The sequence below is a fragment of the Pollicipes pollicipes genome, unplaced genomic scaffold (genome assembly GCF_011947565.3).
Source record: "Pollicipes pollicipes isolate AB1234 unplaced genomic scaffold, Ppol_2.1 Scaffold_7261;HRSCAF=8764_pilon_pilon_pilon, whole genome shotgun sequence".
In the NCBI taxonomy this organism is placed as follows: Eukaryota; Metazoa; Arthropoda; class Thecostraca; order Pollicipedomorpha; family Pollicipedidae; genus Pollicipes; species Pollicipes pollicipes.
In genome coordinates this window covers 22,731,058-22,746,276 of record NW_023597054.1, presented here as the reverse complement: position 1 = coordinate 22,746,276, position 15,219 = coordinate 22,731,058, and the positions used below count along the sequence as shown (strand labels likewise).

The 15,219-nt window shown below is 55.2% G+C and overlaps 1 protein-coding gene across 1 annotated transcript in view; it reads right to left on the bottom strand.

The window, feature by feature from the left end:
• LOC119111197 (cadherin-23-like) overlaps positions 1–15,219 on the bottom strand; it is a 125,364-nt gene that overhangs the window by 60,149 nt on the left and 49,996 nt on the right. Inside the window, exons 4-6 of the mRNA XM_037235018.1 lie at positions 11,468–11,575; positions 4,750–4,853; positions 1,384–1,525 (exon numbers count right to left, since the gene is read on the bottom strand). Coding sequence (XP_037090913.1) covers positions 1,384–1,525; positions 4,750–4,853; positions 11,468–11,575 — 354 coding nt within the window. The remainder of the gene's footprint in view (positions 1–1,383; positions 1,526–4,749; positions 4,854–11,467; positions 11,576–15,219) is intronic.

Sequence of the window (15,219 nt, the reverse complement as noted above, 5' to 3'; positions counted from 1 at the left end):
CAGGCTGGAGCTGGTTCCCGGCGCGGCGGTGTGATTGGCGAGCACGTGGCACCATTCCCGGCGGCGACGCCCCCGGCGCACGTTCGAGCTAAATGGAAAACTTCCACGCCAGGATTGCGACAAAGTTGGCGTCGTTTTGCGCCGCCGTCACGGCGTCGGGAGCGGCGGCGCTGGATTATTCAGCAGCCGTTGTCCGAGCGCCTGCGGCGGCGCCGCGAACACGCGGCACAGGTCAGGTCACTTAGGCTGATTGGCGGTGCCGCCGAGGGCGCAGCGGTCGCCCCAGATCGGCCATCCCCGTACGTCCGCAGTAGGAGAGACACGCGACGGAGCGCAGCATCCTCGCACGCGGAAAACAAACAAAAATCAAACACACAAAAACACGACGATTTGTGGAGCGCACGACGTCATCGCGGCAAGAGGAGCCGCGACAAGTGGGCTTTACCGCTGTATTGCTGCCGCAGGTTGAGCGGATCCGACCGTCAGTAAGCGAATCCGTGGCCTCATAGAGCATGCATGCGAGGGTTCCGTGGCTTGATCTGTCAGCCGCCAGATGGCACTGCCTTTGGGATTTGGAACGTTCGGGAAGCCAGCCGAGAGTGTGCTTCACATCGCCTGAATCTGTCAAGAGCACCTCAAGCGATGGGGCCGGCGCAGAACGCAGCAGGAAAACTGCGTTATAAACAGTTGCTGTCAGAGAAAGTGCAAAAGAACAAAAATCAGTTGTTCCGGAAGGTGAGAACAATATTGCAAAGCCTATTCACTGCAAGGCTTCCCTGAATTAGAAAATGAAGCGCTGGCTGCTGAGTTACCGATCTGCTGGCAAGCTGTTTCTGATTACAAGAACAGCTGCTCGATACAGGGATTTTCATTCCGTCGTGTTCGGCCCTGTTACAGACGCAAATAATGCGTTTTTGCTTCAGCTAACTCTTGCACACAGTTACCAAGCTACTTAAACTTGAACAGAAGCAATATACGAGTCCCCCACATATCATTTCTTACTTGAGGTCGAACCAAGGCCCCCGTGCGCTGTTGCCTCAATGAGTGGGGAAGAATGCCTTTGCACAGAAGCGGCACTCTGCCACAGGGCGTGACCCACTCCCCTTCCTCCCTGAGCACACGTTACCAACCTCCACCCACCGTACCGCATCTCGTCCAGTGTTCGATCGGTACCCTCCCCCACATCGACCATCACCTTCTCCCGCCGTCATACTAGTCTTTCTCATCGTCCAACCCGCCCGGGGTGGGGAGGGGTGGGGGTGGGGGTCTCGGCCTATGTCCGGGTCGGGCCGTCCCGTAAGAAAAATGACTGGCCAGCCCGGGGGACCGAGCGGCCGGCCGGCCAGCAATCGCACCCCGGTGCCGCCCAGCGCTGCCACCGACCTATGACGTGCACGCGGACGGCGGCCGTGTCGTTCTGGTTGTGCGTGTCGCGCGCTACCACGGTGAAGGCGTAGTCTTCGGCTGCGAAGCTGGGTGGTTGGCGCACCAGCCGGATCACGCCCGTCTGACGGTTGATGGTGAACTGTGGACGAACGGCACGGTCTCCTGTGAATGGGGCGCTGTGGACGCACGGCACGGTCTCTTGCTGATAGTGGACTGAGGACGCACGGCACAGGCCCTTGCCGATGGTGGACTGTGGACGGATGGCACGGTCTCCTGTGAATGGGGGGCTGTGGACGCACGGCACGGTCTCTTGCCGATGGTGGACTGTGGACGGACGGCCCGGTCTCTTGCCGATGGTGGACTGTGGACGGCGGATGAGGTCCGGCTGCTGAGACGCTTGCGCTCTTACGACCGGGGGTTAGCCTTCAGCGCGGGTGCCGTCTGCCCCGGGTATAGGCCGTCCTCTATAACGGGGGGCGAGAGGAGCGTTCGGACCGACGATTCGCGGTCAGCTCCGGACAGGACACCAAGCTAGCCAGGTCCGTGGTGATGCTACAGAATGACGTCCATGTTAGTCATTGTTCTAGGTGATAACACCTTGTTATAAATTCGGTCGCGTGTACACATTACTTTGAAGCCGTCGAGATCACAGCCGTTCTGAGCATGGCTGGAGAGTGACGACATGGCTGTGTCACTCAGATAGTCTGAATTGCACAATACTGCCCCGGCCCGTTAGCTGAATACCGCTGCGAGTTATCACGCGTTATGTAAGTTCATGGAAGCGAGACATTGTCATCACTAACGTCTTTTCGTGACAGCTTTGTAAACATAAGGGCGTCACTAGCATGATGCGCGAGGAATGCGCAAAGTATAGGGAAGCGCTTTCAGTGCATGTTGTGTTACTGTTCACCGTCGACTGTCGATGACGGTCTGCTTACAGTGCGAGTTTACGTTCAAGACATCAGCTTACGGCCCTCCATCGGAGCCGGTCCCTCACACGCAACGTCCACACACACACACACACACACACACGGACGCTGCCGTACGGCACTCCAGTGCTCAGTGCTTCCAGTACACACACGCACGCGGACCTGCCGTACGGCACCCCAGCGTTCAGTACTTCCGGTACACACACGCACGCGGACCCTGTCGTACGGCACCCCAGTATTCAGTGCCTCCGGTACACACGCGCACGTGGACCCTGTCGTACGGCAATCCAGCGTTCAGTACTTCCGGTACACACACGCACGCGGACCCTGCCGTACGGCACCCCAGCGTTCAGCGCGTCCGGCTGCCCAGCTCGCCAGGTCGGTAAAACAGTGGCCCACTTCCCTGCAGTACCTAGACATAAATAGAACACTGCTCGGAAGAAGAAACATTCCAGCCGATGTCGGTCGTAGCATTATGCAAAAATGTCGGCCTTGAATGGCTTGCAGCACTGACGGCGCATGGCACGCCAATGACAAGACGTAACGCCTAGCAATGCCACCTCAGGGACTGCCACGGACCGACCCCGCCGCGGGCGTGTTCAAACAGAGGCCCCCGGGCTCATGTGCCCCACCCTTCAACAAATGGATCATATGTATCAGTACTTGGGCAAATAAACGCCGACAATTCAGTGAAGTGTTGACGGGAGACAGGTAAAGTAATGGGATCTAGAACAAACGATGTTGTTTTGTCTTGTCTCAAATTTCGGACGCCTGCGGCACAATGAACTGGCCTTCGTGAAATACGTTGAGTCCTGCCGGACCCTGCCCTCTGTTGCAAAATTTTGTGCGGGCCCCTGGGCCCTGGCTTCCTCTGTGGGGAAAAGCACCAGGGCACCGGCACAGGTCAGGGGCGCAGCGCTACACCCCTGTGCGGGGCGAGCGCTGATCAGCACTGGCCACTTTAACGACATCTCAGGAACACCTGTTCGGATGATAAGTTTAGACTCAACGGGACGATTTACTCGCAGGCACAGCTCCTGACAGCAAACGACTGGCTGCAAAAAGGCCCACATCTGAGCGAATGGCACCATGCCGCAGATGTGCGAATCATTCATCACAATCAGACCATAAAAACGAGGATTAAAAAGCTCCAAGGCTTTTTGCCCAGAGCAGCAATAATTGACCATTGACGTATGATGAGCAGACTATGAACAGCTTTCAATTGAGTCGTGCTTGAAAAACTCCTTCGCTCAAATGGTATGCATTTATAATGACGGCAAGGGGATGACAAGGCTGGCTGATCGCGTTGCCGTTCCGTCAGAAACCAATCACATGCACCAGAGCTTGGATCTGATATCGGGTTCGATTAACTCGGCGCCAGAGCTGGTACGTGGGCTGCTCTACGGCGCCGCACGGGGTGAATGCCCGCTAAGGAAGGGAAGACGTGGTACATTATGAGACAAGGCAGAAGATTGTCGCAACGGCAAGGTATGCAGCTCGCGTAAATCGGCCGACCGGCAGCGCGGCATGACAATTTAGTTGACACAGAACGACTAGTGCGTCCTTGTCTACGATTTCCGATAGTTATCAACAGCCTTCTGAATTCGCGCCGCCGAAGGCGCACCAGGCAACAGCCTGCTACATAATAATCACCACGCCCGTCCGTCGGACAAATGACTCATTTCTCGGCTCATCTCCGGAGACGCACCACCCGTCCACCTTCAAGAGCATATGCCATCCGTCTCTGTTAATAAAGACGCCGAAAAGTGCTCGACCTAATGGTCACGAAATTCATTTCACGATGCAATATCCCGGCGGCGGACATCATCAGTCGGATGCTAATACGGCGCCAGTGATCCATCACTTAGCGCTGATCCGGGGAGCGGCGACACGCGGGCGGCGGCGGTGCGCACCGCCGCCTGCCGAGAGCAACAGGCGGTCCCGCCGCGCCGCCGCGCGCCGCCCGCCGCAGACGACGAGGGGAGCTCGACAGACACGGCGACTGACAGCCAACACTCGGCAGGCATGACCGACAGCCAACACTCGACAGACACAGCGACCGCCAGCCAACACTCGGCAGGCATGACCGACAGCCAACACTCGACAGACACGGTGACCGACAGCCAACACTCGGCAGACAAGGCGGCCGGCAGCCAACACTCGGCAGACGCCGCGGACGACAACCAACACCCGACAGACGGTGACCGACAGCCAACACTCGACAGACGGTGACCGACAGCCAACACTCAACAGACATGGCAACAGACATTCATCACTGAGTTCCAGGCCCAGGCAGACCAAAAATATTTAGCAGACAAGATGACACTTCCCTGGGCGACCCCTGCTGTTCGCCTGCCCTGCTGTGCAGGTATGTGACCCTGAGGCGCCGGCGCCCCTACCGCGCTGTGTGCGCTGCTGCCAGCGGTCTGCTCACCATCTGGTACACCTCGACGTCCAGGGTACTGCCTGGTGACCGGATGAAGTAGCTGATGGGGTCCGTGTCTGGGTCTTGCGCCACCACAGCCCGCACCAGAGACCCTGCAGCCGGCAGAGGTCAGGTCAGGTCAGGTCACTTTGGTCTCCAACCGGGAGTCAGAAGTGGCTGTGGTCAGGGACCTTAGGGAAATCTTCATCAGGAGCTCATGTCTCCATCAGCGCGTCTCTGAAGCGCACCGAGCGAGCTATTTATTTAATACGGGCCTGTTGGGCGGTGGTTGCCCGTCGTCTTGCACATTTCCGGCACATGGACGAATCAAGCCGGAGCGCACGGGTGACCTCAACCAGGCCTGGTTGGGGGCGATATGCTCCATTTGTTAGTGATGACCTTATCATGCTACACCAGAGCCATGCTGCGTGCTTTGTGGGCGCCGGAGATGACCATGACGTAAAGGAGTGCCGGTGTAATGGCTCAGCCCCATGTCGGCTAGGACAACACCGATATCCCACCGTAAACAAATGCTTCGCAGTAAAAGCTCGCGACATGAACACGCGCGCGTGCAAGAGATCCGAGCTGCGACCCGCTTTAAGAGGGCGCCGCACAGCTGAAAGTTGTCTTGCCACTACTTAACCCGTGAGAATAGCGCTTACGCTCACCTTGAAGTCCGTATGTGCTTGGTTAACGCCTCATGTGCGCGCAGTGCTACAGCCTGTCGAACATACTGCGACAGAAATGCCGTCTACTTCGAACACCAACTTTAGAAATAGACTCGATTCGAAGCCTATGATGAGGCCCAGCGCTTTGATCACAGAAGTTGGTGCGTGTTATGTAGCTCAATTATACCCAATCCATTTACATCCATAGTTCAGCTGAGACATTAAGCCTTTATTCTGAACATTGCATCGTAAAATTCATACATTGCTGCCTTTTAAAGAGCGCGGCATTGTTAAGCAGCATACCCCGTTGTCTGGTGCTGAAAAGTTTAGCAGCACGAGCGCCGGGTTTAGGAGACACCCACAGTGACATAATTCATTTAGAAGTTTCCAACTACCAAATGTTCACCACGGACGGGCCACTAAGCTCTGCAGTTAGTTTACAACGTTGCCAACATGAGCGGCCACGAGAAACGGGCGAGACCCGAGGTCTCGCCAATGACGAGGAGAATATTATAATATAGATGATACCGATGCACGTGCAGGTGGAGCGCTTCCAACCCAAATCAACGGGCCTTATCGTCGTTCAAGTCCGTCTGTCATGAGAGCTGGGAAGGCGGAGGTTCACCAACGTCGCGCTCGAGCGTCAGTTCACCAGTCGCATCGCTTCGAAGCTGGATCGTGACCAGCCTACACAAGCAAGGCTCATTCGTGCGATGAAATGGATCGCATTTCATCTGTTTTCGCACGCACCGATTGCAACCAATTTTATGCAAAATCGGAAGCATCTTCTACAGATATTGAACACCAATGATTGGGTTAGGAGCCTGCATACTTTTCATGACGCTCTCTCTTATAGTCGGGTCCAGGGGTGTAGTTTCCTATTTAGGGGGACTCTGCCTACCCCTTCCACAAAAGTTTTAAGAACGGGTAGATGTGGAGATGAAAACATTTTTCGCGTAATTTAGGGAATGTTTATGCCGATGAAATAATAATGAAATGAAATATATATATATATATATATATATATATATATATATATAAATAATAATGAAATAATAAATAATAATGAAAATTTAGCTACTTTCCCTGTGCAGCCTCCTCCCAATTATTTTGCAAAGCTGTACCGCAGTCTGGGCAGAAGCTGTTCAGCACCAGCGGCTTTCGACGGGTCTATTGACCCCTCGGCGGCGGGCCGGCGTCCTGGTGTATCGGACAGTGCTAACGGCGACGCTATTTGTAGAAGGCACGGCTGCCTGTGCTATGCAGCGGATTTCCAGTTCTGTCCTAGCGCTCATTTTTCGACCGAATCCAAACAAACGGAACTCAAGGCTATCCATCAAAACACACCGAACGCGATGGCAGGCGACACCATATGATAACAGGCGGCTTCAAACCCTTCAAACACGTAAATCAGACCACAACAACCCGGCAAGCAAAATCAGAGCATAACAGACGCGCCGATATCCAGCGGGAAGGAACTTTTTCTACTCAAGTTAACCAGCTGAATGTCCACTGTTTGGTGACCTCTAACGCCGAACCCCCAGGCGATAATTGCCCGCGGCGTCTGACCCGTCTCGTGACCGCACTGGATAGACTGGCAAGGTGCAGCAGACGTACATGGCGCGGTGGATACGATAAACTCGAGTGAATACCATCGACGTCCTAGACGAGCAGTATACAGACAACACGACTGACATGTGGATTCGGTAGATTTGACTGGCTTGCAAGGTTTGATAGATCGGATCAACGTGGCGGGTGCGGCAGCGGCGAATGACTTGATACATGAGTAGACGTGAGTAGAGTGCAGCATGCGATAGATGTGGTTGGCGCGGTAGGTGCTGGAGACGTGATTGACATGGATGCGGTAAACGCAAAAGACATGGTAAAAATGACAGACGTGATCGACGTTATGCATACAGCGGACAGGAAGGACATGGTGACTATGATGAACGTTACACGCGCGTTGCAGGCAATGAATATAACAGACGTCAAGGACGGTGTGAATATCATGGACCTAGGACATGAAATGCGGCGGTGGACACGCACCACCCCGTGAGTGTGGCGCCGGCGGCGACGGTTACAAAATGCCCCAGATTCCTGGCGTGCCTGTGCAACCGCCCCGCCCGAGTGACACGTTAATTCAATGGTGCCCCGCCCCCCCCCCCCCCGCCCCCTCCCCCTCGACCGCGGAGGTCGTGCGGCATGCCACGGCCCGGCGGCGATCCGGGGACGTGCCGACACACATAACGTGCCGGTGCCGGGTCAGGGGCTTAGCCGGCCCTCGGGTAGGGCAGACTGATGACGGGCCGGACAGCGGCGCGACGTCAGCCGCGTCGCGGTGCGGCGCGTAAGCGACAAGCGCGCACTATCAGAGCGAACGACTCACAGAGCGTGTTTAAGACGAAGAACACCTACGGAGCAACAGCACCAAACGACTTTTACCGGAGCCTCCCGCTACAGCACCACATCTCGTTCCGTCGCACCCAGCCGAGCCGCAGGGCGCGCGCGGAATCCGCGGATCCAACCAGCATCAGCACCGGCGCGGCGCCGGCTGCGGCCGTGCTTGGCGACCATGCTGCTGCATTATGGCCACCGGTCTGGCCAACGACCCAGGGTCACGCGCGTTGAACATTCATCAGCGCCAACTTCAGGCGTCGCGGCCGACAACGAGTTCGCGGTACGCGTGCGCCGCCGAATGACCGCGACCCGCGCTCCGATGAAAGACAAACGGCCGGGTAAGGAGCGCTGGGGAACTGATCGATTCGGTGACCGGCAACGGCGGGCCGGGCCGTGCACGGGCGCGGTTCGGACAGGGGTCGATCGTCCAGGGCGGGCAGAGCGGAGGCGCCGGCCGTTACCGTGAGGGGTCGCTCAGGGGTGTTAATAACATGCACGGACGAGCCGGCGGGGCGGCGCGTTTGACTGCTTCGTCCAGGGCCGGTAGCGCGGAGGCGCCACTGTCACCGTGAGGGGCCGCTCAGGGGTGTCAATGACATGCACGGACGAGCCGGCGGGGCGGCGCGTTTGACTGCTGTTATAAGCCGATGTGTGACGCTGTAAAATCACGACCGCCAAGAGCAGCTCAAAGCGTTTTCAAGTCAGGTGAAAGTCATCACGTCAGCTAAGCTAGATCACGGAGCAGTTGTTGCGTCAGCTAAGCTAGATCACAGAGCAGTCGTCGCGTCAGCTAAGCTGGGTCACGAAGCAGTCGATGCGTCAGCTAAGCCAGGTCTGGGAGCAGCCGATACGTCAGCTAAGCCAGGTCAGGGAGCAGCCAATGCGTCAGCTAAGCCAGGTCAGGGAGCAGCCGATGCGTCAGCTAAGCCAGGTCAGGGAGCAGCCGATGCGTCAGCTAAGCCAGGTCAGGGAGCAGCCGATGCGTCAGCTAAGCTGGGTCACGAAGCAGTCGATGCGTCAGCTAAGCCAGGTCAGGGAACAGCCAATGCGTCAGCTAAGCCAGGTCAGGGAACAGCCAATGCGTCAGCTAAGCCAGGTCAGGGAACAGCCAATGCGCAGCTAAGCCAGGTCAGGGAGCAGCCAATGCGTCAGCTAAGACAGGTCAGGGAGCAGCCGATGTGTCAGCTAAGCCAGGTCAGGGAGCAGCCAATGCGTCAGCTGAGCTGGCCAGGGAGCAGAAAAAGGAGAAGAGGTAGGAGCTTAATGAATACGGGCGAGGCGCTAGGTTGCCATCCGTGACAGTGCATTGGCAAGGTGGAGGGCGAGTGGTTGCTCCCTTGCGGGATAGTCTTTCCGGCTCCGACCAGCCATTCAACCCAAAAAAAAATATTTCAGGACGGTGTCGCGAGGCTCCGCCCCCTGGCGCAGGCAGGAGATTGCAAAACGGCCGGCGGCGTGACGGCCGGCCCAAAATCAACACTGAAATATTGCGTGACATGGTTAAGCCCGAGTGTGTGGATAACCTTCTCCCGATGGCAGAGGTCGATGATAACCGGGCTGGGTTTGCCCTGGGACAGGCGGTGGCCTGGACATGCGATCGAAGCAGAGCCGGAGAGCATGATTCGCACCCAGTGATACCATCATGACGCGCGAGCATAGCACTGAAGCATGTCGAGCCAAAACCCCGACATATCGAGCCAAAACCCCGACATATCGAGCCAAAACCCCGAGCATATCGAGCCAAAACTCCGGTCACTATTTTACATCCCAGACGGACGCTTGCGACGGCGGAAGGTCGTTTTTCACGTTGGCGCTACTATTGGGCCGCTGCATCTCAAGCACATACTAACGTCGCGTCGTTTGTGAGGGCAGTACTGTTAAGAGTTAACTACGACAGCGGACTCGGCCCCGTCGTCACCACCGAGAACAGACGCCCACAATCTGCCCCCCCCCCCCCCCACACACACACACACACTCGCTTTACAAACAGCGCCGTCACCCACGGAGTGCTCCATTAGGCAGGACAGCGCACAACTGCGGGGGAGGGGGGGGGGGGGGGTGACCATGCAAGGGCACCACCCACGCCGTGTCCGGTATTCAATGGAACTGCACGAAAACCAGACCGTTAATATACAGCACACTGAAGTAGCCTGTTAATCAAGTGCACCACAAAGCGGTAAGCTCGTTATCGGCAATCGATTTTCAACGAGCCCTCCCACGCAGCCCGCAGCGACCGCGCAGCGGGCTTCTTTGTAAACCGGGCCCCGTGGACGCGGCGAACGGACTGGGCTGAGACCGTATCGTCGTTGGCCGGTTCCACACACTGTCCCGTCATCGTCCGGGGTCGCACACCGTTCCGTCATCGTCCGGCGCTACTGTCCGTTATCGTCCGGTGCTGCACACTGTCCTTCATAGTCCGGTGTCGCACACCGTTCCGTCATCGTCCGGTGCTACTGTCCGCCATCGTCCGGTGCTGCACACTGTTCTTCATAGTCCGGTGCCGCACACTGCGGGGTGGTCTCCAGCAGGCCATGGTCAGTTCACTCCACTCTGCATTCGCCGGGTGGGCGCCATGACACGGCAGGCGGCCCACGAGTTGCCTCCGTCAGCTGTTGTCTAATGGCATGCGCGTTGCAAATGCAAATCAGGGAATGAGAACGCGAGGGCGGCGCATGTCATCCATGTGAGAGACTGTCGAAGCGGCGTCTGTCGGTGAGTGATGCTTCCAGTGCAGAGATGACGGCCATCTGTCAAACTTGGCCTGGATCGCTCTTCCGGCCAAGCCTGCACGGACTGCTTCGCCAGCATCAGTCAAGTCCGGCAGAATTTGGGGCCGAATGCAGCGGCGGGTTTAAAGGAATTGTGTCAGGGAAAAGTTTTGTTTTCCAAGGACGAGCATGATATTTATTCCACGCAATCAATCAAATAGCGACGTGATGGAAAGCATATTCAATAAGCAATACAATTGTGTTGTCTAGAGCGGTCCTTTCCACTTAAGTATATCAATAGCTATAAGTGAGCTCATTTCGTCTTATCTGCTGCTTGCCTCAATACCCTCAAATGTGGGACATTCATCTTAAATGCGGCTGTGCTGGCGGACAGTGCGGCAAGCTCTTCCAGTCTCAGTGTCAGAGGTACGAGATGTGGTTCAGCTGTTCTCGGAAGGTGTTATCACGCCGGGTTTACACGAACAGCGCAAGTCCGGTCCAGGATCGCTGCTGGGTTTCACTGGTAATAGCAAAGAACAGCCGGGCCGTCATAAATCACAAAAATCTTCTTCACGAGGAAGGACTTCACGATAGGTGCTGGGTTACGCCAACTCATGTGCAATATCACGAGGGTTTAGTCTTACAGAATGTTTGGGACGAAATTTGGCAAGGCTGTGGAAACCATTCGGAGCACTGGCGATGATTGCATTATGTTTACGATGTTTTTGGCGGGTACATTGGCTGGCCGTCTGATCAGGCATTGGTCTGTCCTGAAAAGGACCGTTTGAAATATGGCATCCGCTCTCAAGTAAACTGCGATATGCCTCTAAAATGCCGCGTCAATAACGCCATTCACGAAAACAACCAACCGAATGATTACGCCATCTGTTTTGGCCCGGCGACCGCGCCAACGGCCGCGACAGTGCGTGTGGCTGGAGCTGGCATCAGACGTACCGCCGGCGGCGCTCTCGTAGACGTTGGCCGTGTAGTCCCGATCGGAGAACTGCGGCGGCTGGTTCCCAGACACCAGTACCGTGGTGGTCGCCATCCGGTGGGAGTGCTCTGGAACGCAGCCGGTCTCGGTCACGTGACGAGCTGCCACACCCGTGGCCGTGGCAGCACGCACATTGTCACACTCAGAACTGTAGCAGCGGGCACACTGTCACACTCGGGATTGTAGCAGCAGGAACACTATCACGCCTGTGACTGTAGCAGCAGACACACTATCACACCCGTGACTGTAGTAACAGGCACACGATCACACCTGGGACTGTGGTAGCAGGTACACTGTCACACCAAGGATTGTAGCAGCAGGCACACTGTCACGCCCGCGACTGTGGCAGCAGGTACACTGCTACACCCGGGATTGCAGCAGCAGACACGCTATCACAACCATGAATGTAGTAGCAGGCACACTGTCACACCCGTGACTGCAGTAGCAGGCACACTGTCACACCCGGGATTGCAGCAGCAGGCACACCGCCACACCAAGGATTGTAGCAGCAGGAACATTATCACGCCCGTGACTGAAGTAGCAGGCACACTATCACACCCGGGACTGTGGCAGCAGGCACACTGTCACACCCGCAACTGTAGTAGCAGGCACACTATCACACCCGGGATTGCAGCAGCATGCACACTGTCACACCCAGGACTGTAGCAGCAGGCACACTGGCCATACTCCTAGGAAATTCTGAGATACAGGGCGCAGTATGTGCCAGCAGATGACGCATGCCGCTACGAGACCGGTTGTTCCGGTTGTATATAACAGCAACGACAAGACTGGCTGCACAGCACTACGCGATTAACAGTTGTATCAGACACCGCACAAACAGGTAGAATTGCAAGCTATTCGTTAAGGATTCGTTTAGCACGCGGTCGGATGGAGGTTAATCTGCCCCCTCCCCTCCCACCCCGAAGGTTTTTTTTTACAAAATAGTTGCCGCGCCAAACTTTGCATAGCTGTGGGCAATTGGATACCAGATATTTTGGTATCCAGAATGAGATTCCCCAGGTAAGTCGCTGACCGGGGGCAAGTCAATGTCAGGCCGTGGTAAGTCGCTGACCGAGGGCAAGTCAATGTCAGGCCGTGACTGTCAGCGAAGGTGATCTCTGCGGAAGCCCTGACTGTGGCGCGACAACGATCGTAAAACCACGCCATACATGTTTAAGATGGTTTCTTAGTCAATACAACATTTCAATTTAGTACTGGAAGGCATTCTATTGACCAATAGTCAGGTATGAAGGCCAGACCGAGATCAAAACCGACCTGCTATTTCTTATGAAAAACTGGCTTTAAGGGATAGTTTGTGATGCCCATTTTGATTTTTGACAACAAGAATTGCAACAGAAATTTACTTCTTGAAGGTCAGAGTAGGTAATCAGTCTACGATGACCCAGATCAGCACTTTGTTTCGTGGAACGTACCGCCTAACGTAATCCTTAACGCTTATTCAAATAAAAAAATCAAAACAATCTGGTAAGCTTTTGGTCCCCATGACCTTCTGAGGCCAAACTAGGTCGCTGATCTAAAATCTATACCAGTGGCCTTTCGCTTAAAATAGGTACCTAGGCTGAAGGCGGCAGCATGAAGAGGACTGGAGAACGTTGGACACGTTGAGTCTGACCTTGTTTTACGTTATTTGACCCATGGGTCATGACCTATAAGCTCAAATTTTGAACAAAGTAAATTCACATATAGCCCAATCCACTCTGTGACTTTGGTGGCTTAATCTCTCTTGTCTTTTAAGATATCAGCCGGTCGAATTACCCCCACCCCCACCCCCACCCACCTTTGCGAAGGGTATTCAACCGGCCATTCGGGTGCGTGTCAACGACTGTTCACAGGAAGCAAACCCACATACGTTTCAGCTTATCCTTACTATTTGAAAAGGTCAAAGCAAAAACCCTGTAAATAATGCGATGACTCCGTCGCGTGACTTGGTTGAACAACCACCAACCATGTGCGAAAGGTCACGTCCGTGTTCGCCCGACATCTGTTAGAGATATGCTACGATCATATAAAGTAAGCAGCCCAACCCCCATCTGAGCACGACGGCACATTGTTCAGCTCCGTTCAAGCCCCTGCTCGCCAACCAGACGAGCACCGTCGTAAAATAGCACGGCGGGCTGGAGCCGGGTGTCTTCGGCAGCCACCTAAAGGTCAGACGAGCGGGCGGCGGCCGACGCAGGGTCCGCCGCGGCGCTGAACTGTGGCGCGCGGGGTGGCCGCGTCGGCCGAGTATGAGCTGGCATTACCGCGGAGCGTATTGTTTAATGGGCTGTCCAAATTTGACGCAGCCAAGAGCTTTGGACGAGCATCATGCCACGCAGCGTCGATAGTTGCACACAGAATGAACAGAGTGGCGCGGTGATTTGCATGATGGATGCATGCCACAACATTACATAATCGCGTATTCTTGCCTTTAGTTCGGTGTGGGACCCAGCAAGTTCCATTGTTTATGAGTCTGCCCTCAAACAAACCCACATAAATGCATCACATTAGCCATGTGAAGCACCACACTGGCAATCGATGAAGATTTAAGCAGGATCTAAAGCGGAGGAGATATATGATGAGCTGTCTTGATATGGGAGATCGTCATGGCACTGGCAGAAAGGAAGATAGATGTTGACCGATAATCCATTAGCATACTGATTCTAGCAACCGATAACAACCGTCAGGGGCATACGCAAAGATTTACAATGAGGAGGGGGCACAACTAACTGAAATTTTTCACTGAAAGCCGAGTTTAGCGTGCCACAGGCGCGCGCAGTTTCTTGTGCGTCGTAAAAGCACATCTTGCGTTGTCGACCTTCTTATTTTCGCGAAGCTATCTGTAATTTCCCACTCCCCCTCTCTCCCTCTCTCTCTCTCTCACTCTCCCTCTCCCTCTCCCTCTCCCTCTCCCTCTCCCTCTCCCACTCCCTCTCCCTTCCCTCTCCCTCTCCCTCCCCTCTCCCTCTCTCCCTCTCTCCCTCTCTCCCTCTCTCCCTCTCTTCCTCTCTCCCTCTCTCTATCCCTCTCTCTCTCTCCTCTCTCTACACTTAAGAGAATGATTAGCAATTATGTGCATATTTTGAAAAGAAATAAAAATAAGGGACTTAAGAAAACCATTGAAAACATTAAATTTTCGCGAAAAAACTATAATATGAATCGCAAGTAATCGGACAGCGTAGATACGCTACAAAGTTTCAGGAAGTCATATGGCAGCAGCGAACTAGGCGCTTTCTCCGCTATGAACGCATTCCTTTTAGTGCCGGCATCGTAAGCTACTCTGATCCTACTCGGCTCTTCTTCATCTGTCGTCCACACCAGCGACTCCACATTAGACATGTTTTCGTCGCGGTGGGCGGGCCGAGCGCGGCGGACGCGCCCGCGCCGACACTGCATCCCGACATCAGGCGGCTCAGGACGGCGTGCCCTGGGGCTCAGTGGAGCGACCGACCTCGCCCCCTCGCTCACCTAATGGCCGCTCGGATCAGTCGCCGGTGGGCAGGAGCAGAATTCTGGTATCGGGCCCCACGACAGTGAGGAAGAGACACGAGATGAACACTGAGCAAGAAACTGTAATAATGTATGCTTCTATTTACAGACACGTCAGAGGGAGCTGGGAACAGGGTTTGGTTTAAAAAGCTGTGTGTGGTGTTGGAAGCAACCACAAATTGTACTACGTGAGCGTAAAAAGCTTTAGCTATACGCATTGAAA